This window comes from Dreissena polymorpha, chromosome 5 (genome assembly GCF_020536995.1).
Source record: "Dreissena polymorpha isolate Duluth1 chromosome 5, UMN_Dpol_1.0, whole genome shotgun sequence".
Taxonomy (NCBI): domain Eukaryota; kingdom Metazoa; phylum Mollusca; class Bivalvia; order Myida; family Dreissenidae; genus Dreissena; species Dreissena polymorpha.
The window spans coordinates 121,894,233-121,919,064 of NC_068359.1; the positions used below are offsets into that span (position 1 = coordinate 121,894,233).

Here is a 24,832-nt window from a genome sequence, read left to right on the forward strand (position 1 = left end):
AACTTCTTGAGGTGGCGAAGCTAATACTTCTAAAATAGTTCTAGTGCTTTGAAAGATTGGATAACTATTAGGAATATAGGTAATTTTTTATGTACGCTAAAACGCACTTTTTGTCGTTAAAGGTCGCCGTGAACAATAACCATCTTTTGGAATACAACCACAGACTTCAGCCACTGGGAAAATTCACGTTTCTGAGAATCGACGGCGACGTGAGAATCACGCAAGTGCGCTTCCAGTAAGGTCACTGACATCATTACGTTTCACAAAATATGTATATTAAATCAATCATACATGTGTAAAACAATTCTTCGGATATTAAGATGTTATGCACGTATTAGTGTGATTTATTTTGTTGATTGCAATCATGTTAAGTGTAAACATGTTATCTGATTAATAAATAGTAGTCAATAGATATATGTGACTAAAATATGAAAAAAGAGAGTACGTCACATCCCATGCATTTTTGTTTGCTACTGAAATTGTTTTGAACTATGGTGCATTTATAGTCATCGTTTATCGAATGTAATTCTTTTCATTAATTGCATAATTTCTATATTTCTAGACCTTTAAACGGATTATATACTATGTGTATTTCCTAAGTATATTACAGGTTCACAATATGATAGATCTGTTTTCTTTATCTGTTTGCATTGGTTCAATTATGTTGCCAATCTCACGTAATTGATACAATTTTATTATTGATCAATTGTATACAACAAGACACCTTCGAGTCGTTCTCCTGGTAAGAACATGCAATACTTTATGTCTTTAGATGTTTAGAACACTAATAATTATGAATGGAGAGAAGTAGAGAACGGCTGACAACCTAGCTATTACACATCTCATCAAAATATGTAAATCATGGACATTTCTGTCATTGTTTTGAAAGTTAACGTTAAAATAAAGAGAAGAAGATAGTGTGTACTAATTATAATTTAAGACCTACAATGTTATCACAATTTAAGGAAAGAATAAGTCGTTTATCTTCATCATGGTGTCCCAAAAGCTCCACATGATTGCTAGATGAGCTCAAAATACGACTTATATCAATAAATCAACATCCAGTTGTGATCGTTTTAACGTGGAAGATTATTGCATGTATTTCATATCATAGGTTCAATTAATAACGGAGGATTAAGACTTAGCTTATGTATGGATTTGTGTGAGTTTCTTTTTTTTTAAATAGGTTAAATAGATTAACATGATATTGATATTGATATTCATAAACTAGCAAAAAGTAAGACTGTTTTAGAAGACAATTAAATATTGTCTTTATTCACAATTCAGTGCGGACTCGACTTTTTAAAACATTCGTCTTTAGAAGCTCTGAAGTCAGAAACTGTTACCAGCATATTCCTCGGCTCCTGTGTGAATTCTCCAGAAATAAATATCCTAACCGACGTTGCGTATTTACTTATGTTATAGCCGATATTTTGAGTACATCAGGGCCGTGTTCTATCAAGTATATGTTTATATGACATCGTTTTTAGGCGCCATTATTTCATTTTTCTTACCAGAAATTACTTCAACTTGCTTAGGAGATAAGGCGCCACTTTTCAATGTGACAAGGCTTTATTTTCTGATGAGCAAAGATGAAATTCTCTGATAATACATAGCTTTATTTTCTTACTTCACATGACTACATTTTCTAGCTTCACGTGCCTTCATTTTCTGACTATACATGGCTTCATGTTTTACGACACATGCCTTCATTTTCTGACTATACATGGCTTCATTAATGACGACACATCTCTTCATTTTTGGCGAGACATGGCTTTTCATTTTTTGATAAGACATTGCTTCATATTCTGGTGATACATGGCTTCATTTTCGATGAGACATGGCTTCATTTTTCGATGAGACATGACTTCATTTTCTGATTACACATGGCCTTATTTTCTGACTTCACGCGGCTTAATTTGTTTATGAGATATGGCGTCATTGTCTGACAAGACATTGCTTTGTTTACTAGACAAGGCGTCATGTTTTGACTACACAATCATGGCGTTATTTTCTGATGAGACATAGATTTTCAACTAGGCATTACCGAAACTTCATTTTGTGACGACACATGGCGTCATTTTCTGATTAGACATGGCTTTGAAAGAATGGCATCATTTTCTGACTACACTTTACTTCATTTTCTGCTGAGACTTTACATCAATTTCGTATGAGACGCGGCTAAAAGTGATGACACCAATGTTTATGACATTTATGTGAGGACAAAATTACTTCTTATCTCAGAATACGTTGCTTCAATTTCCATAGACAATATGCAAACGCCCCTTGTTGAAGTATCTATTGATGAAATAATGGAAGTACTTTATTAACACTTATATTTCGATATGACATTGAGTAAATGAACAGTTTTGACACAGAAAGAGGTTGGTGTTTGTTAAAACTGTTCAGTTATCTGATGACGGACCAATGATTTGAATTCGCTTTGCGATGCATATCTTAAACCGATTTGCCATGTAAGTGAACTGTGCTTGTTATAAACGCCCTTTATAGGTACTTGGCTTTAATTTACAACACAATATGTTGAGTTTTAAAATTGTATTGATTCTAATTAGAGCACGGCCCATATACATGAAGTGTTAAAAAAAGCGACTTACTTTTTGTTTTGATATTTTGTATAACAAATGGACACTTTAGAGGGTTTCGGGAGGGGGATGCAGTTGGGGGAGAGGAGTTGCAGAGGGGGGGGGGCAACTAATGCCAAGTGCATGTGTTTTTGAGGGATACAAAATGATTTAGTGGAGTGTAACTTCACATAGCTCGAGGTTACAGTATACTAAATAATCGTTTCATGTAGGGCTGTACTCTCTAAAAAATAACATAGTTGACTCGCAGGCATGTTTTACACTTTAAACTATTGTTCTGGTTTTATTTTCTGGAGATAGTGGTAGTGCATGAATCGGTGTTCACTTCTTATTTCCTGAAATATGATAAACTTAAAAAATGTATGAAAACATTTCACTAAAAAGGGTTACATTCCACCAGAAAACGGCCTTTTGAAAAAGTTACAAAAACAGTCGATATTGATTTGTGTAAAGTTCTTTCTTGGTTTGAACATGACATATCTTTTTATTGCATAAATCGATTCCGCTTAGAATGGCCTTTAAGGAAGTCGCTTTTACATTGGATTATATAGGGAAACTATTTAGTATATTATGACCTCGAGAACCAGACAACTTCAGGAACCGTGGTAGCACAACACAGAAAGAAGCAGAATATTCGAATTGGCCACGATCAAACAGTGAAATATTGGGAAAGAGTAGGTTTCAATGTCAAATTTGAGAGAAATCGGTCTTATTGTACCCATAAATTGCATAAAATCCTAAGAATATTACCATTTTCAAATGCGAAGCTGTTGGCTCATTACCACTGACCATACATTTGTTCTTTGTTACTCAGGAAGGACAACTGAGGTAAGCATATTGGATTTTGGGTTATTTTTAAGCTGGAATCGCTAGTAGGGTCACGCTGTGAATTATTGCTCGAAAACCACTAGGAAACATATTATTCATGGTTTGATGGGTCGTGCTACGTTATTGATAACATCACGTGTTCAGCTCGATGTTCACCAGACGCCTGTTCATACACGTTGTCGAAGTCAGGCACCGCTTTCGTGAATAGTTTTGTGCTATCGCTTGGTTCATTCGAAATTGTGGAGACGGGCAGCTATAGTTGCACTGCTAAAAACCTCGGGTCTGGGGTTACAGTTAGCAGTCATATTGTCCTCATTGAAATTAAAGGTACTAATTTTAAAAGCGTTATTTTATATCACAAAGAAAGTATTTATACAAGCATCAACAAGCATCAAGCGAAAATTTCAGAAGTTGTGCCAATATGGATTAATGTACATCTTGACGTGTTTGAAAGATTCGAAATGTTTTAGCTTTAAACATTCATCATGTGTCGATCTGTGTTAACAGTTCTTCCATATTAGGTAGAGAATGTATATGATTTTGGCATATTGTCTGGATGTAATGTTTTGATAGATAACTATCAATTAAAACAAGTGCTTTATTGTTCAATTCAATTGATCAACTATCATCGTTAATCCTCGGAAATGTTAAGAACACCATTGAGTCAAATTGTTGTTATTTGAACATGCTATCATCTAGTCACGCGATAATTCAAATGAGGTTAAGAACCATGTGCATAATATTATTCGTGCCTCGAGGGGCGGAAATATTTATATATATATTTAAGACTGGTCCAGTGTTGAAAAAAAGTAAATAGGTTTTGTGAAACACTCAGAAATATGTCAATGAACTCAATACAAGCATATTGATAATTTCTTGAAACTAAAACCGACTATAGTTCTTATAAAATTAGGCGACAGAATAATGATTAAATGAGTACGTTTTCCGAGACAGCCACAGGACAAAAGACTGCTGGCATAATTGTAGGCGGGACTATGGGCGGACGTATGGCAAGCGGTTCGACGCATAATCCCAAGAAACTAGGTTTCTCATGAGAACCTAGGTTCTCAGAATGAGAACCTAGGATTCTGAGAACCTAGGTTATTAGAATGAGAACCTAGGTTCTCATGAGAACTATGATTCCCAAATGAAATCTTAGGTTCTCATGAAAACCTAGGTTATCAGAGATAACGACGCGAAAAGCTGTCGAGAACCTAGGTTCTTGTGAAAACCTTGGATATCAAACGAGAACTTAAGTTCTCAGAATGAGAACCTAGGTTCTCATGAAAACCTATTTTCTCATGAGAACCTTAGTTCTATGTGTCTATGAGAACCTAGGTTCTCATGAAAAACCTAGTTTCTCATGAGAACCTAGGTTCTTTAGCGTAAACAAAGGTTTTCAAATGAGAACCTAGGTTCTCATGAAAAACCTGGTTTCTTGGGATTTCATAAACCTAGGTTCTCATATGAACCTATTTTCTCATGAGAAACCTAGTTTCTTGGGATTATGCGTCGAACCGCTTGAAAAACTTACCTCCAGTTGTCTCCCATTGCTTGGTACACGCTGGCGGCATATGTGTAGAATGATAAGAAATAGACGTGAAACAGTAAATGTACTCCCCAAGAACATTATTTGAACAATGTTCAGACAATTCTAAATAATATTCAACGAAACTTGTAGGAAACTTCTTGAGGAATGAAATTAGTAAAGTAATCGGTCGACATTGGTCTGAACACGTTTATAAAAAAAATTAAACTGTTTATGAAATACATTTTTAATTGTAAATATTTTTTTCAGACTAAAAATTGAAACAAATTCAGATCAATCGTTACATAATTCATCTTTACAGCATTAAATGAGTTTCAGATATTCAGTTCCCGTGTTCGGGCCTCAAACGACTGTACGGTACAGTTTTCTATTTTAAGTATGTCTGTGAAATAGTAAGCTAACATTATGGTATAAATAGAAATTTAATCTCTATTGATAATGTGTAATGATGTATTATTCAATCGTAAGATATCGGCCCACACTGCAAGAAAAACGTATGCACTAAAGACTTTGCAAACATATTTCAATAACTTGAGATATATGCAAAAGTAAAGTTCTTAACAGCGTGTTTTCATTCTTTCCAGCCCGTGTGTAATCATATGTGAACCCCATTGATCATGCGCCCTGAATAATATATGTCTCGTATTCCAAACGAACAAGTTTATGCCGTCCGACGCGTAATTCTGGAAACCTATGGTTCCCAAACGAAAACCATGGATTTAGAATTAAAGACGCGTAATTCTGTTAACCTATGCCCTCATGAGAACTATGTTTCCCAAATGAAAACAACGGATATGGCAAGCAGTTCGACGCATAATCCCAAAAAACTAGGTTTTTCATGAGAACTTAGGTTCTCGTTCTGAGGACCTAGGTTCTTACCAGAACCTTGGTTTTCAAATGAGAACCTAGGTTCTCATGAAAACCTAGGTTCTCATTTGAAAACTTGGGTTCTGGAAGCCATGTGCAATCTTCAAGCGAGAACCTATGTTCTCATGAGAGACTTAGTTTCTTGGGATTATGCGTCGAACCGCTTGCCATACGGATGCGTTATAATTATAATAATAGTTGGATTTCTCGTGATAAGAAGACGATTCCGATTGATTTGTAAATGTGTGACGACAGGTGGGTTCACTTTGTTTAATAAACCTTTCTACGTAAGAATGTGCATGCAGACCCGCGCAATACCAATGTCAATACTAGGAAGGGCTAGTACAAATTATTTTAAAAAAAATTCATATGTACTCACTTACCAAATTTCCAACAAAAAAAACAAAACTATATAGAAAATGAAAGATATGTACTAAATACTTCAAACAAAAACATCTGTGTTTAAATGGTGAGTATTTGAATGGCTTTTTAATCGTGTATACCGGTGTGTTGTGACCATATCTAAACATTAAACGTTAATTGTTTCAGCGTCTCCATCTGATGACATGGACATGCATTACACTGCATACAATACGAAAAAGACAGATCAATCTGAATAGCGTGAGTTCCTCTTGCTTAATCCTTCGCACATACTAGCTCGTGTACACGGCTTAACACGCTCATACCTTTATTATATACTGCTATTAAACTGTTTAGTGTGTTCATGTTATGATTATACGCTATCACACAGTTTATTTATTGTTCAGATGGAAACGCTAATCAAGCATACAGGTATAGACCCGAGACTCCATTGAGCTCAGTCTACAGAAGGGACCCGAGACTCCATTGAGCTCAGTCTACAGAAGGGACCCGAGACTCCATTGAGCTCAGTCTACAGAAGGGACCCGAGACTCCATTGAGCTCAGTCTACAGAAGGGACCCGAGACTCCATTGAGCTCAGTCTACAGAAGGGACCCGAGACTCCATTGAGCTCAGTCTACAGAAGGGACCCTAGACTCCATTGAGCTCAGTCTACAGAAAGGACCCGAGACTCCATTGAGCTCAGTCTACAGAAGGGACCCTAGACTCCATTGAGCTCAGTCTACAGAAGGGACCCGAGACTCCATTGAGCTCAGTCTACAGAAGGGACCCTAGACTCCATTGAGCTCAGTCTACAGAAGGGACCCGAGACTCCATTGAGCTCAGTCTACAGAAGGGACCCGAGACTCCATTGAGCTCAGTCTACAGAAGGGACCCTAGACTCCATTGAGCTCAGTCTACAGAAGGGACCCTAGACTCCATTGAGCTCAGTCTACAGAAAGGACCCGAGACTCCATTGAGCTCAGTCTACAGAAGGGACCCTAGACTCCATTGAGCTCAGTCTACAGAAGGGACCCTAGACTCCATTGAGCTCAGTCTACAGAAAGGACCCGAGACTCCATTGAGCTCAGTCTACAGAAGGGACCCTAGACTCCATTGAGCTCAGTCTACAGAAGGGACCCGAGACTCCATTGAGCTCAGTCTACAGAAGGGACCCGAGACTCCATTGAGCTCAGTCTACAGAAGGGACCCTAGACTCCATTGAGCTCAGTCTACAGAAGGGACCCGAGACTCCATTGAGCTCAGTCTACAGAAAGGACCCGAGACTCCATTGAGCTCAGTCTATAGCAGGGACCCGAGACTCCATTGAGCTCAGTCTACAGAAGGGACCCGAGACTCCATTGAGCTCAGTCTACAGAAGGGACCCTAGACTCCATTGAGCTCAGTCTACAGAAGGGACCCTAGACTCCATTGAGCTCAGTCTACAGAAAGGACCCGAGACTCTATTGAGCTCAGTCTACAGAAGGGACCCTAGACTCCATTGAGCTCAGTCTACAGAAGGGACCATAGACTCCATTGAGCTCAGTCTACAGAAAGGACCCGAGACTCCATTGAGCTCAGTCTACAGAAGGGACCCTAGACTCCATTGAGCTCAGTCTACAGAAAGGACCCGAGACTCCATTGAGCTCAGTCTACAGAAGGGACCCGAGACTCCATTGAGCTCAGTCTACAGAAGGGACCCGAGACTCCATTGAGCTCAGTCTACAGAAGGGACCCGAGACTCCATTGAGCTCAGTCTACAGAAGGGACCCGAGACTCCATTGAGCTCAGTCTACAGAAAGACCCCAGACTCCATTGAGCTCAGTCTACAGAAGGGACCCTAGACTCCATTGAGCTCAGTCTACAGAAGGGACCCGAGACTCCATTGAGCTCAGTCTACAGAAAGGACCCGAGACTCCATTGAGCTCAGTCTACAGAAGGGACCCGAGACTCCATTGAGCTCAGTCTACAGAAGGGACCCGAGACTCCATTGAGCTCAGTCTACAGAAGGGACCCTAGACTCCATTGAGCTCAGTCTACAGAGGGGACCCGAGATTCCATTGAGCTCAGTCTACAGAAGGGACCCGAGACTCCATTGAGCTCAGTCTATAGCAGGGACCCGAGACTCCATTGAGCTCAGTCTACAGAAGGGACCCGAGACTCCATTGAGCTCAGTCTACAGAAGGGACCCGAGACTCCATTGAGCTCAGTCTACAGAAGGGACCCGAGACTCCATTGAGCTCAGTCTACAGAAGGAACCCGAGACTCCATTGAGCTCAGTCTATAGAAGGGACCCGAGACTCCATTGAGCTCAGTCTACAGAGGGGACCCGAGACTCCATTGAGCTCAGTCTACAGAAGGGACCCGAGACTCCAATGAGCTCAGTCTACAGAAGGGACCCTAGACTCCATTGAGCTCAGTCTACAGAAGGGACTCGAAACTCCATTGAGCTCAGTCTATAGAAGGGACCCTAGACTCCTTTGAGCTCAGTCTACAGAAAAGACCCGAGACTCCATTGAGCGCAGTCTACAGAAGGGACCCTAGACTCCATTGAGCTCAGTCTACAGAAAGGACCCGAGACTCCATTGAGCTCAGTCTACAGAAGGGACCCGAGACTCCATTGAGCTCAGTCTACAGAAGGGACCCGAGACTCCATTGAGCTCAGTCTACAGAAGGGATCCGAGACTCCATTGAGCTCAGTCTACAGAAGGGACCCGAGACTCCATTGAGCTCAGTCTACAGAAGGGACCCGGGACTCCATTGAGCTCAGTCTACAGAAGGGACCCGAGACTCCATTGAGCTCAGTCTACAGAAGGGACCCGAGACTCCATTGAGCTCAGTCTATAGCAGGGACCCGAGACTCCATTGAGCTCAGTCTATAGAAGGGACCCGAGACTCCATTGAGCTCAGTCTACAGAAGGGACCCGAGACTCCATTGAGCTCAGTCTACAGAAGGGACCCTAGACTCCATTGAGCTCATTCTACAGAAGGGACCCGAGACTCCATTGAGCTCAGTCTATAGCAGAGACCCGAGACTCCATTGAGCTCAGTCTACAGAAGGAACCCGAGACTCCATTGAGCTCAGTCTACAGAAGGGACCCGAGACTCCATTGAGCTCAGTCTACAGAAGGGACCCGAGACTCCATTGAGCTCAGTCTACAGAGGGTCCCCGAGACTCCATTGAGCTCAGTCTACAGAAGGGACCCGAGACTCCATTGAGCTCAGTCTACAGAAGGGACCCGAGACTCCATTGAGCTCAGTCTATAGAAGGGACCCGAGACTCCATTGAGCTCAGTCTACAGAGGGGACCCGAGACTCCATTGAGCTCAGTCTACAGAAGGGACCCGAGACTCCAATGAGCTCAGTCTACAGAAGGGACCCTAGACTCCATTGAGCTCAGTCTACAGAAGGGACCCGAAACTCCATTGAGCTCAGTCTACAGAAGGGACCCGAGACTCCATTGAGCTCAGTCTACAGAAGGGACCCGAGACTCCATTGAGCTCAGTCTACAGAAGGGACCCGAGACTCCATTGAGCTCAGTCTACAGAAGGGACCCGAGACTCCATTGAGCTCAGTCTACAGAAGCTATTGGTGCAAAATACAATTACCACATTTCTGAATAAGATTAAGTTCTCAAATGCATTGAATCGCTTCGTCCGTCTGTCCGAATTTTTCCGATTATTAGAGGGAATTGTCAAAACATTTTTTCACCCCCAACTTCCATTGTTTCGTCATTCTGTTACTTTGTGTTACAAGCATGTGCTCTTGTTTTGGTATTACATATTAACAAACTGACATAATAACCAAATTGTTTTGATCTGACCAGGGCAAGTGTATGCAAATGGGTAAAAATAAATAACCTGAATTAAGTTGTACTTAAATACCAATATTAAAGCACATTTGCTAACTCTACATGTTTGGGGTATACCATGATAAATGATTTAATATCAACTATCAGAACTGTAAAAAATCAGAACAACGCAATCCTACTTTGGGTCTTCCACATATTTTATGTTATATACATATGTAAGTTATAGAATATAATTATATATGTATCTCTCTCAAAATTTGCACATGATGTTTGTTTAACCATCGTGTCTTTAATACTATTTGTAACAAATATATGTGTATTTTTATTTTATAATGGCTTTAATATTTATAGAACGATTTTTCCTACATTTATCTTTTAGCAAAACCACCGATTTTGAAAATGACCAGCAGTTTGGGATTGAAAATAGCCAACCTCTTTATGAACGAATAGGTAATAATTTAGAAGTAATATCCGGATAAATTTTGGTTTTTTAATAGCCAACGGTTTAGAGTTTCAATGCTTATGATTTGACAACAATAATACGAACGAAAAACGTTGGTTCATTTATGTTATAGTCAAAGCTTTTGTATCCGTCCGTTACACTTTTCTGGATCCTGCGATAACTTTAAAAGTTCTTAATATATTTTCATGAAACTTGGAATATGGATAGATGGCAATGTGGACATTATGCACGTCATTTCATTTTGTTTCTACGTCAAAAATTGTGGTTGCTATGGCAACAAATAGACTAGAAATAGTGCTGAAAATGGTGTTTTGTTCTAGATCTTGCGATAACTTTAACAGTTCTTAATATTTGTTTATGAAACTTGGAATATGGATAGATGGCAATGTAGACATTATGCACGTCATTTCATTTTGTTCCTACGTCAAAAATTGTGGTTGCTATGGCAACAAATAGACTAGAAATAGTGCTGACAATGGTGTTTTTTTTCTGGATCCTGCGATAACTTTAAAAGTTTTTAATATTTTTTCATTAAACTTGGAACATGGATAGATTGCAATGTGGACATTATGCACGTTATTTTATTTTGTTCCTGCGTCAAAAATTGTGGTTGCTATGGCAACAAATAGACTAGAAATAGTGCTGAAAATGTGTTTTTTTTCTGGATACTGCGATAACTTTAAAAGTTCTTAATATTTTTTCATGAAACTTGCAACATGGATAGATGACAATATGGACATTATGCACGTCATTTCATTTTGTCCCTACGTCAAAAATTGTGGTTGCTATGGCAACAAATAGACTAGAAATAGTGCTGAAAATGGTGTTTTTTCTGGATCCTGCGATAACTTTAAAAGTTCTTAATATTTTTTCATGAAACTTGCAACATGGATAGATGGCAATATGGACATTATGCACGTCGTTCCATTTTGTTCCTACGTCAAAAATTGTGGTTGCTATGGCAACACAAAGACTAGAAATAGTGCTGAAAATGGTGTTTTTTTTCTGGATCCTGCGATAACTTTAAAAGTTCTTAATATTTTTTCATGAAACTTGGAACATGTATAGATGGCAATATGGACATTATGCACGTCATTTCATTTTCTTCCTACGTCAAAAATTGTGGTTGCTATGGAAACAAATAAAAAAATATTCTGACAATAGTGAAATTTCTGACAATGGTGGAGCCAGTAGGGGACTTTTATTGCTTGGCAATAGTCTTGTTTTATCTATCTGCCAATTTTCGCGCCAAAAAAATCATATTTACTTACTTGCGTTTCCGTAACTTCAACACACACAATCAGTTTAATAAATATTCCAACTAAGTCAAGATAAACACAGTCGTGAACTTTAAAGTAAACAGTGTTCTATTCATTGGTTTTACCTCTCTGTATACGATAGATATGTTTTAACAAAAGTTTACTCGATTGCGTGCGAGTTTCTTGGAATTTCCAAAGCTATTTTCACAACATTCGGCTCCGAACAAGAATCGTTGCGTATTAGACCACATCTATTTTCCTTGGTTGCCTATTAGTTAACGAGTCGCGGGTTTTGTTAAGACTTAGAATAACATTTTAATAATATTGTACTAAACCAAAGTCGTACTTAGAATTTAATATTAAAGACTATAAACACTGTAAGTGTAAGTGTAATGTATCATAAATTAGAATCAAACTTTATAAAATCTGCAACTCTTTCAAATTAATTTTTGGACATGAAAAATAAAACACTTCAAAAACCATTTACACAATAACCAAACCACCTTTTATTGTTTCACGAAATAAAGTTATATACATGTTTAATAAATACAATATCGTCTCGCCTTATAAAAGATGCAACCTTTCCTTTTTCGTGTAGGTAACAAACAATAAACAAAATAGATAAACAGCCGATATTTTTGTTGAATAATATTGTACAAATATTTGAACAATGCCATTAATTTTCATTTAACAGCGGAGTAAACAATCTTTCACATGTATGGCAAATAAAATAATGTTGTTTTTTATTGTCAGCATAACTGCTTAGTTTGCATTATGTTAATATTTTTGTATTAAATTTTAGGTTAAGGCATCTTAAGTCAACAATTAATGTCATGAAATTGGGATGTGACGTATTCGCGGTTGCATTTAGGACACGTCAAAGAGATGTTGTAAGGTTGAAAACAAGACATAAACATATCTTTATTTCGACATACATGTATCAGTTTACTTATACTATTTCTGTCATATGTTTGCTAATAAGTTTACGTTTGAGTCATTAGAATGCAACTCAGATTGTACGTAACACTAAATGTGATTTAATGCATGTTATTTCAACGCTTACCTTGATCGAAATGAAAGAAATTGCGATTTTGTGTGAGATTTTTAACACTTACCTTTTCTTTAATGAATGCCTATTGGGATTGTGTGTGTGTAATTTAACCCCTAACCGACGTGGCTGTAATAGCTGATTGTGATTGTGTGTAAATGTAACGGTCAGGATTGCAGACGCTGTGATAACCCAGTGCAATAACCCCTGTAGAACCAGATACAAATAAACAAGAACAATAAAGCAATTTATTTACAAACATTAAAATAAACTATTTACAATATGATATGACTATGAAAAGAAATAAACACCAAAGTATAAAAGTTAATGGCCAGTTAAAATTCTGATGACGTAGTCCAACTGTAGATGGTAAATGTAGTGGTGGAGTAATATTGAGTGTCACGACCTGAACTTATGTACAGCCGTCAATGACCAGAACCGGAATTGAGCACCGGTCGTAGTAGTAGCAAACCTCGAACTGTATCAAGCCTTAAAGTAAAGTGCAGATAACCCGAGCTGTATGAAGCCCGGAAGTAGACTGTAGATAGCCGAGCTGTATGAAGCCCGGAAGTAGACTGTAGATACCCGAGCTGTATGAAGCCTGGAAGTAGTGTTCTGTCAAACACCGAGGAGACTATGCCTGGAAGTAGAACGTTGTCAAACGTCGAGCAGACTATGCCCGGAAGTATAACGTACTGATGACGTATTACGTAACCGGCCGTATACCGGTGCGAACGGTTAACCGTATTGCCGCCTTATAACGAGGTGTCGTAGGTACTGTCAACGAGTATGACGCCCTGTAGACTTACGGACGCTCATGTAGCACTGGCGTAACTAGCGGTGCGTTGACGACCTGACGTCTATTATGCCATACGACTCACCACTTTGAAACGGCTAAAATAAATGACATTAGTAAATACTTTGTCATTAACGACTATCTTACAGTCATACCATATAAATATAATATGGTACAATGTCATACAAAGTATCACAAACTTGTTTACTTCCATAAATGCACAAGTTTCTTATAAAGTATTGCTACTCGCTAGAATGCATATATTAAATGCACTGTGTGCAACAAAAAGTTGTACATATAATACAATTCACCAACTATCATCTACATGTTAAATATGATACTCCACCGTTAGGTGTAATATTGAATTAAATCAAACATTAATGGTTTGTTTAATCAATTGATAAATACAGCGTCTACACAAAATAAATGATATAAATACACTAACAAAGTCATTATTATACATGCCTCGCGTACCTAGGATTGTGTACACAAGCAAACAACTACACAGGTAATACAAATTTCCGCGTTTGACAAATATTTAAAAATTGAAACATGATTTCGGCGTTTACTTGTAAAAATGCAAACAACAATTTACTTTATACCTCTAAGCATAAATTGCAATATTGAAATAAAACAACAATATATTTCACCTAGCAAAACGAGTATCAACAAAATATAATATAAAATAAAATAACTTACCCAAATGCCGTATGTTGTGTACACTTACTTCCCAGCTAGTGCTCTAGTCGCAATGCTGTAACTGTCCGTGTATGTCAAATAGCCTGCCGATTTATACGTGTAACCGCGCAGCAGCGTTTACCGAAAAATCGAGAAACATGCTTTCCATGGACTCGAACTGAACAACTTTTCTTCAACTGACCAATAAAATTAGACATAAATCGATCATGTACACATCACCCGATATCGTACGACCCCAAGCGTAAATTACTGAGGCCCGTAAGTCTTACTTTACAGAAAAACAACAATTTACAAAAATATGAATATCGAAGATTCTTAAACGTATTTAATCGAGTTTTGGCTTAAAATGTATTTTCTACCACCCTGAATAATGTGCCTAACAAAAACTTGCTTAAAACCCATATTATAACCACCAAACAGAAAAATCTGAAAACTTACATAACTTGACAAATGTAAAGTTCTATACAAATGAGGCCCTATAATTAACATTAAATAACAAAGAAATTGGTTATATCGTTACAGTAAATTATTTGCACTCTAACCGTGGTTGCAATGAACGATAATTGTGATTTGAATGTCAAAACTGATTTTAATGAACGCTTATTATGATTGAGTGTGAGTAATTTGAACGCGAACCCTTATTGTATTGAGTTAGTGTGTGTAATGTCAGCTGCGTGCAAGACTATAGTGAATTTTTTGTTAGTTTTCGTTGGTTAAACAACTCAATCGCAGTTGCTTTTTAAGATCTATGTTTACAAACTAATTACGCTTTCTGTATTTATCATCAAAACGCAATATAAAGGGCATTACCCGGATTGTATTGGTGTTTAGAGTACACATGTATAATATCAATATATAATGGCTAAACCAAATGACACCAAAGCAACATTGATTGTTTATGCAAACAATCGGTATATCCTCTTGACCATTTATCATCATAATATTATAATTTGTTTGGTATCTGTTTACACCAATATCTTTAGCTAAGGCGTTAAGTATGGTATACACAGAACATATGCCACCATCTGCACAGTCATTGCATTATCTGTTTATTTACCCCTTCATACTACATGCATAATTGCACATGCTTATTTCAATAATTTCCGAGATATCAAAAACCTCAAATATATGCAGTATGTATGAAAATGGGCTTAAAGGGGCCTTTTCCCGTTTGGGTAAATTGACAAAATTAAAAAATGTTGTTTCAGATTTGTAAATTTTTGTTTTAGTTATGATATTTCTGAGGAAACAGTAATACTGAACATTTACCATGCTCTAAAATAGTCATTATATGCAACTTTTGACGATTAAAAACCCGAAAATTATACAGCGATGCAACGCGAAACGATTGAATAATTTGGAGAGTTCTGATGTTGTCGTCATATTTTGTGAAATTACGAGGATTGCTTATATGAAGTATAAAATACATCCATCATTGAATGAGCACGGATTGCCGAGTGGTCTAACTGGTAGACGTTTTACTCCAGGACTCCAGGGGTCAGTGGTTCGAGCCCTGTTGATTGTTACTTTTTTTATTTTTTTTAATTTTATTTATGATATTTTACTAGAGCTTTTTAGATCTAATGTTTACATTTATCAATATAAAGCATTAATGACAAACTTTAATACATGCCACAATATGTGAAAAGGCCCCTTTCAGCATTGAACTGAAATTTCCCAAAATAATAATACTATCAACATTTAATAACATAACAAGTTGCGTGCACGTTACACCTGATCGTTAGTCAAGAAATAGTTGCGATGTGTATAACAACCCCACAGAGACATAAAATATGTTAACATGGGATTAAATGTTATATGTACGTTTATTCGCAAAACTGTGGGACAATGTTTATTCGCTTTTGTAAATTAATCGCTGTTTCTGTGCATTTCACAATTTCTTTCGCGAAAAGAATACCCCGCTCAAACGTTAACTGAGGACACTAAAATTGTCTTATAACATTCTGCCGATTTAGTAAATCTTGAAAGTATACACAGTGTGTCTTGGCGTGAATTAAAAAGGTAACATAACACGGGCAAACATGTGACAAGTATTCTTATAATTCTTGGCCACAATTACATTAATACTAATAGATTTTATTAATTGTTGAATAATGTTTTAAATTACATATCCGGTGATAGATATTTCTATGTATCTTCATGTACATAGTCGGTAGACTTAATATCGATAGGAATGCTATTTATGGGTGACGTATTATTTGTACATAGTAAGTTCTAAAAATACATAAACAATGCGTTTGGAAGCATACATAAGTCCATGGCATATATATTTTACATGCGATGGTATTTTAATATCCGCAAGAAGTTATGATTATTTCTTTAATTTGAAAAACTGTCGCGTGCTGGTGCACTTCCGAAATGCAGTTTGTTGTGAACACTTTTTTATTGGTTGAATTCGTACGACAGTTTATCTCAAACTGGATGTAACTTCATTAAAATATGTTAGTACAGAAAAAAGCTTAAATTTACCGATACATTGTCATAAATATTGTCAATAATATTGTTCTATTGCATGATTTTTTCAAACAAATTTACTTGTACAGGCTGTATTGAAATTACATATAATATATCGACAGAAAAAGACAATCGCAGATATTTCTTGAGTGTCTCTTAAAACATATAAATTGGGAAATGTTACTTTTTATTGACTGATGACATGGACCTCATGTGTGGTACCGGCAGTGAACTAGAAGACATCACCAACAGTCTCTCTGCAAAACCATGAGCATGCGGTTTAGATGTCAGCATGGAGAAGTCAAAGACCATGCATGTTGACGTGTACGAACAAACCCGTTAATAGTACTTTGGCGCAACTCTATCCAAAAATGACAACAGAACAATTGAGGTCCGAATATGATCTTAATTGACGACCGAAGAGGTGGCAATACTAAGAAGGTTGTGGATAAGCTGCTCCATTGAGCTTTTCCGACAATCAAACTGCAAGTGCCTATGTCCTATTGTTTGGTTGCAAGATCTAGTCGATTCACGCGAGCGCAGAAAGCAGGACCCAGGACTTTAAAACAAGTGTTTCAGAAGACTTCTCCGCAACTCCTAGCTAAAGAACATGACCAACGCCTACGTCCGTAACATGATAGCAGTACTCGTTGGCCAACGAGAACACCTTATGGCGACCGTCAAAGGACGAAAGCTGGCTCGGTTTGGACACGTCACCAGACACGACTGACTGTTCAGGACTGTGCTCTAAGGCATACTAGAGAAAAGTCGCCGTCGAAAACGTCAGAAGAAAAACTTCATGAATAATGTAAACAAGAGTGCACGTCACATTCCATGGATGAGCTACTCATAGTAGCCCACAACATACATGACTCGCATAGAATCATCATTCCCCTTATTACCCTTCAACGTTCATTGATACCGATCATTATTTATATCTGAATCGTAAATGAATACTTTACCGCCACAATACGACATCACGATGATGATAACGAGGGAATACGATGGTGAAAATACGAAATTATATCGCATTTTCATCATCATATTGAATTGTATTGTGTATTTTTATTGTAAAATCGTGTCTTCGTCATCGTTCTCCTGCGATATCGTCATCGTGTTGTCGCTTGTTCTTATCATCGTTATTTCGATTGACTTTAAAAGTCAACCCATGCAAAGGCGAAGACCCTAATGGGATCGCTTACGTTTGAAGGCATTTGCTGCATGCATCTTTAATTATGTGTGATGAGAATGTACTTATAAAGCATTTTGTCTGCAACAATTGTGAATATATTAGATTGTGAATATAGCATTATTATCATTTTTCATCACGAGATTTACGTTTGATGCGTAAGATGATTTGTTTTATATGTCCATATAATTGCAAGGAATAAAGACCCGACAGGTCGTCACTTTGTTCTATAGTTTTCTTAGTATCCTATCACTTTCTTATCTTAAAGATAAAGGTTAGAAATGACTTTTTATAATGAATGATAAAATAGCAGGAAAGGATAAAATATGACGTAACAATAAACACTAAAATGGCGTCATTATTCTGACAGTATTGTATTAAATAAGTAGGTAATACACCCTTTCAGTTATTCGCTTTTACTAGTGTAAGAGTTGTGTCCCTTAGCCGGATGTGACGTCAACGGGGGATAGAAATTCGCCAGAGAAAATAAAATTGTACTGTGTCGCTGAAGAAATCAACGTCTTTAGCACAATATATGCGTTACCGTAAGATGCACACATGTTTCATTTTAATTATTATATTGACGCATATTAAAGCTATCGCTTGTTGTATATTTACTTTTAAGTACGATGAAGTGAGAAAAAATGCATTAAACATTCCGTTTTGTCAAGACACATTTCATGTTCGTTACTTCGTACATTTACCACTACACCAGGATTGGAACTTAAATGTAAATATTTTATAAAAAATGCCAAATACTGAAAACAAAGCGTATTACGATTTATTTTCAGAAAGTTTATATTTGTAATCATGATTTTATCATAGGAATTATATGATTTCGGGGCTTTTTTATTCGTAAATAGTAGAACTAGAAACTAGAAGAATGTGAATGAAAACCAATCAGGAGAAATGGTCATTTAACCAGAGGCGTATTTAGGTGGGGGGCTAGGGGGCTAAAGCCCCCCCCCCCCCCCAGCTGGCTGGCTAGACACGATTTTTAATAAAAATGGGCCGCTTACAGTTTCAATCCACTTGTGTATTTCCTGTCATATGTCCCTTATTAAGCCATAAACAGCTGTCGATTTGTGTGATTAGCCCCCAGGCATGTGTACAGACGATCTAACCTTCGTCAGCTAAAGTGCACGCTTCATTGACTGTAAGTAATAAACTGCGCTATTTGATTGGCTGAAAAAGATACATTCAACTAATGAAATTCATCCATTCATTTAGCTATAGAAAAATGTTTTCAAATGGCTGCCGCATGAGACTTGTGAAAAACAATATTTCAATTTGTAGCAATAAAAGAGTTTAGACGATAACAATGGACAATCATTATAATTTTTTCGGTAATTTCTTTGATGAATTTAGTTGGTATTAGCTCTTTAGAGTGAAAATCCTTTTGAGTAACAAGTGTTTGCCAGTGAAATTCAACTGCACACTTAAAGCGGGTATATACGATTTTGTCAAATATTTATAAATTTATATAAAATGTGTTAAAAACGTATTATGTCAGTGCTTGTGACCTTGAATGGTTCAATGATGATCTCCCTTCCCCTCAGTCCCTTCCTGCGGAGTTGCACTTTATATGGCAGGATAGGTGGAAAGGTGTACCCAGCCCACCTACTTCCCTTCGGGGCTCTGTTGCACATTGTGATTCCCAGCTGTATCCCACCATTTACACTGTTTTGTCCATATCATGTGTGTTCCCTGTCACATCATGCGAGTGTGAAAGGTGTATCAGTGCCCAATGACTTGTTAAGACAAAACTAAGATCATCAATGGGTCAGGACAGGTTGTCCGCTGTGTGCCTGCTTTCCATTCATAGGGACATGGACATAAACATTTTAATGTTGTACCTAAGTTGACCTAGTAGGATATCCAACAAGGTTAAATAGGAGGTCCACCCATCTAACTCCGTTAAAAAAGTTATTGATAAAGATAATGTACCCCACCACTTTAGTGGTTTGAGAGACATTTGATTTACCCCTGTGTGTCTGTCTGTCCGTGTGTCTGTCACACTTGATGTGTGAACTCAAGTTCTAACTTGTTTCACAGGCACTTTTATCATGCAAAATGCTGATTAGATAGCAGGAAATCGCATCATTTCAAGGTGCCATTAAAAAAAAAAATCGACGACGGAAGGGGACACCCCTCCCGCACCCTCCCCTGTTGAGCCACCTCTCTGAAAATTTTCTGGATACGCCTCTGTTTAACTTACTTGTTTTTTACACCAAAATCTCTATATTTATAAAATTTAAAAACCGAAACTATCTATTGGGGATTCTTTGACTGAAGTGGTGAAAAAATATATGTTTTGCTTAAAAATCAGCTGCAAAAAAGCCCTGGATTATATGTGGTATTTTTTTCAGGAATCATCCCAAATGCTATGTTCAGAAACAGTGAAGTACCATGGCTGAACCAGATCCGGTAACAGAGAAAGAAAGTACAACCGTATACGACTGTGATTGTCATAAGGTTTGTTTTTTGTTTAAAATGTGAATTCACTATAAATACTCCTAATTTTATTATTAATATATGCAAATACATAAACATTGGTGGCAAGAATATATCCGGACATAGTCATGTACCATAACTACAATCTAATAAATATTGACTCGGTACAGAAACCCAACATTAATACATACAAGTTCAGTTGTCAGGTTTTAACATACATGCCAGACGTCCCGATCTTGGCGGGACAGTCCTGCTTTTGGGGTGTTGTCCCGGTGTCCCGATGTGACACTATTTGTCCCGACATTCGTGCAAAACGATATACGCTCTATAAGTTCACAATAAAATTCCCTATTCAAGCTCCGTCTTGCTTTAATTACCATCCCTTTATTGGCCCCTATTAACAAACCATATCTACTAGTCGAGTGATCCAGTGTTGTTTTTGACACCTTATCAGCGATATATCAGCAAATTATTGATTTTATCGGGCATTCACCCCAGGGTATTTTTTACTCCAATAAATATGAGGTCGATATACATCGTAATCGGTAGATTACGTCAAATTATTTGGACTAGGTATTTTTATGATAAGGGTCGTTAATTGCTAGTGATAGATGCATCGTAGTGCATTAAGCAGATTGCTTTTGTATTTCAAGGCCCAAATCAAGTCCAAAGATACTATTATTACGCGGTATTCAGTGTATTATATGTAAAACAAATCGAGCGCTGACCGATACCAGAGACATAAATTTACTTTCGTTTTTGACTGATTTTCTGAAAATAATGTGCACATATTGCATCAATCTAAATTTAGAGTTAATGTATGATTGGTTGAATAAAAAACAGTGCTAAAAACAACATCCTGTTGAACGTTGCCTTAGTCCCAAATGGATTCATCCGCATAGTGCACATGTTTGTTTACTTCCCGAAAATGGAGAACGTCTGTGTTCATGCAATTCTAAACACATTTATCGCCAATATTTGCCAGAAATTATGAGGTTTTGTAAGTAATTAGATGATAACTGACTTCAGTAAAGGTGGCATGATTGATCGTTTTAGGTGTCCTGCTTTTTGGTCAAATGTCCCGACATTTTTAATGGACTGTCCCAATTTGGACCCGAACATTTCTGGCATGTATGGGTTTTAAGCATTATTGCCATTTAAAAAAAATCATGTAACATATACTACATTCAATATCGATCATATTTATTTCAAAACATTTTCTAAAAAAATAAATATGATCAATTTTGTATGTTGTATAAGTAACATGATTTTTTTTTAAAGAAGCAATAATGCTTAAAACCTGCCTTTTTATTTTTTTTGTAGCTGTATGCCACGGATGTCCCTGGGGCTGTTTTACCGCAACCTCAACCAGAAAGATGAAAAGTTACAGAGTTGCGAATATGGTTGAAATGCCGGGGACAAGCTGTGAAATCGAAGGAGACAAAAGCCGAACTTTGCTTGAGGTACTTATTTTATATCGCCTTTTCAGGCCTTTTCCTGGTGTATCTACGGGTCAGTTAAACGGACCCATTCCCTAACCTAAATTGTAATAGAAATTCCCAATTTGAAAAAAATAATTCCCAATAAAAACAGAAAGAAGTGTTTATGATTATTATAACTCAATTATATGTAAATGACATCTAACAAAGTACATTACCATGATTAATATGATGTTTCTGTCAACCAGTCTGTTAAAAATAAGTTTTATCCGTTTAGTCGGCCTGACTCGATCACACAGCATATAGTACTTGATATAACATGTATAGTGGCACACAGCTTTCTGCTTCAATTAAAATCCCTGACATAATAAGTTACATTTCTCTCTTAAGTCTGCATTAGAAATTGGTTGCCACTTTAGTTAGATTGTCTTTATACATTTTGTGTCACAAAGAAGGTAGGGGTGGCGTTAATTGGGTGGAAAACAAGTATCTGAAACAGACTCTGGAGTAGTTTTTTTTTGTAACACCTTAAATCTTAACATTCTGTTACAAAGTTTAAATCTTTACTTTTATATTTTTTCCAGGGTAAAGAAATTCAGTGACAACCAGGATAACATTCTAATTGTGGATCCTTATCCAGACCAGCCATTCGCAGCTAAGAAAAAGTCGTCCTGTATGAACTGTAAAGGACAATCGACAGTGTCAACAGCAGAAGAACATTTTAATTTGGAAGAATGCACATGGACCCAAAGCACCAGACCAATCTTCAAAGACTTTTCGTACATGAACATTCTGGAATGGACCAAAAGTTCTGGTAAAGGTTCAAAACTGGGTGTTGAAAAGCCTATTCAACGAGGCTATGTGTTTTTTCATGACGGGTATGTATTCGACACATGGACATCTGAACGTGACAGTTCAACAATTGTTAGATGTAAGTGTTTCCGCTCCATGAAAAAAAGAACTTCCCCACATGCACATGTCTGCCTTGACAAGAAAGGGGCTGTCACATCTGGAAAATGTAGTTGTGTTGCAGGTGTCAGTGGTCAGTGTAACCATGTGTATGCGCTCCTTTACACTATTGACCGTCACATGAAACTGAAGCTCACAGAATTTCCTAGAGAGAAAACCTGCACAGAAATGCCATCGAAGTGGACAAAACCTCGCACCGAAGGCATCCGCTCAGAGGCTGTGATGTCCAACAGGGTTGTAAAACCAAAGTTTGGCATAAGCAGCTCTGGAATTAAGCCTTCCCTTTATGAAGCAAGGGCCAACGATGCGAAGAAAGCCGTATCAACAGAGGAAGCCAATGAAGTATTGAAGAGAATCAATCCGCTGTTCGGATTTTGTCTGACAACAGGCGGTACAGCTGGTCCAACACACACTAAAATGGGCTTCATAGTACCAATGGGATCTCCATTGTCCTACCAGCTTGCTGTGTCTGAAGGAGACTTCTCGGTTACGGAAAATTTGCCTTCAGTCGATGTAAAAATTGGACAAGGTTTAGGCTCACCACCGGACTTTCCATGGAATGATAGGCTCTTGGAGGAAGACAATCCAGATGGAATCCAGGACATTGGCCTTGTGCTCACACATGCTGAAGCTTGTGACCTGTTCACAAGTACAAAAGGATCAAGCTGGTTGTGACCTTTGGTTTGAGGTGAGAAAAAAAACGTTTAACTGCCAGTAAGTTTGGGGCTGTAATGAAACGAAAAAAAGATAAGGAAATTTTTGTTAAAAACTACTTGTGTAACTCAAAGGACCTTTCCAATGTGCCGGCTGTGGTGTACGGAAAGAAAAACGAAAATATGGCAGTGAAAAAGTACCTGGAATACATGAATAATACGGGTAAAAAGACTGAGTTCTTTGCAGCGGGTTGTGTCGTGAACCCATCATTTCCATGGTTGGCTGCATCACCAGATGGAGTAGTTCACAATGAAAATGGCTATGGACTGTTAGCAGTTAAGTGTAGCTACTCGAAAAGGAATTTGACACCATTAGATGCCTGTTTGGATCCTGGCTTTTTCTGCCAGTTGGAAAATAGCAAAATCAAACTCAAAAGAAACCACGAAGATTATGCGCAAGTGCAGGGACAGATGGGCATTTGCAGAGCAGAATTTTGTGATTTTGTGGTCTACACAAATAAAGGACTTGGAATTGAGAGGATTTTATTTGATTATGCATTTTGGAAATGCATGACAAACAAGTTGAGAGAGTTTTATGTGACTGAGTTTTTACCTGTTGTAAGACTCATGTAGTGAAAGAGCTCTTGTCTCCAAATAAGTCATAGTCTGAATAGTTACCTGTTTTGTAAATGTCTTAAGCTGGTATTGTTTAGCTGTATTTATCAAAGAAAGATGTACATTGTGTTTGTTTAGTGCTGTTGTTTTTGTCCAGAAAAAATACATTGTCTTAAAATATGATCTTTACTTCTTGCATTGTGACTGTGAGTCACCGCATTTGCTTGTTGGTTATTTTCTGCAGTTCAGTTACATTTTACTTATTTGTAATATTTGTTAATTGTTTAATTAGTCAGCAAAGTGATACATGTAACCGGTAATCAGGAATAGAGTATTGAAATGATCTAAATTAAATATTTAAGTATTCAATTTTTATTTTTATTTATTTTTGTATTATTTTATTGTCAGTATTTGTGAGATTCACCTCAAATCACATTTATTTTTTCAATCTTATCATATGATCTCTGTTCATTTTGGTGCAATACCTGTATCTGAATGTTTATTTGTTATTTTCATATTTTGTTTTCTGAAATTAATTGATGTTAATTTCTGATTTCTAGCTGTCACATGTTGTCTTTCATAATTTATTTCTCATTTTATGATACTGTGATACTGCATACTATTTTATGATCTCTGCTACTCAAATGTGCTTATTTATCATATTTATTAATTTTTTTAACTAGTCAGCAAAGTGATACATGTAACCGGTAATCAGGAATAAAGAGTATTGAAATAATCTAAATTAGATTTGAAAG

At 37.3% G+C, this 24,832-nt stretch overlaps 2 protein-coding genes across 3 annotated transcripts in view; both read left to right on the forward strand.

Annotated features, from left to right (window-relative positions):
• Window positions 1-918, forward strand: part of LOC127880485 (galectin-4-like) — a 28,084-nt gene extending 27,166 nt beyond the window's left edge. The window contains exon 9 of the mRNA XM_052427772.1: window positions 123-918. Coding sequence (XP_052283732.1) covers window positions 123-239 — 117 coding nt within the window. The 3' untranslated portion in view covers window positions 240-918. The remainder of the gene's footprint in view (window positions 1-122) is intronic.
• A 5,511-nt stretch (window positions 919-6,429) lies between these two features.
• LOC127880484 (uncharacterized) lies at window positions 6,430-23,649 on the forward strand. Of its 2 annotated transcripts, none has more exons than XM_052427771.1 (4): window positions 6,430-6,468; window positions 20,317-20,422; window positions 21,725-21,864; window positions 22,425-23,649. In XM_052427771.1, the coding sequence occupies exon 4, from the start codon at window positions 22,516-22,518 to the stop codon at window positions 23,482-23,484; it is 969 nt and encodes a 322-aa protein (XP_052283731.1). In that variant the 5' UTR covers window positions 6,430-6,468; window positions 20,317-20,422; window positions 21,725-21,864; window positions 22,425-22,515; the 3' UTR covers window positions 23,485-23,649. The 2 variants fall into 2 exon arrangements, with proteins under 2 accessions (XP_052283731.1, XP_052283730.1); XM_052427770.1 differs by lacking the exon at window positions 6,430-6,468 and adding an exon at window positions 18,379-18,486.
• Window positions 23,650-24,832: the final 1,183 nt, after the last annotated feature.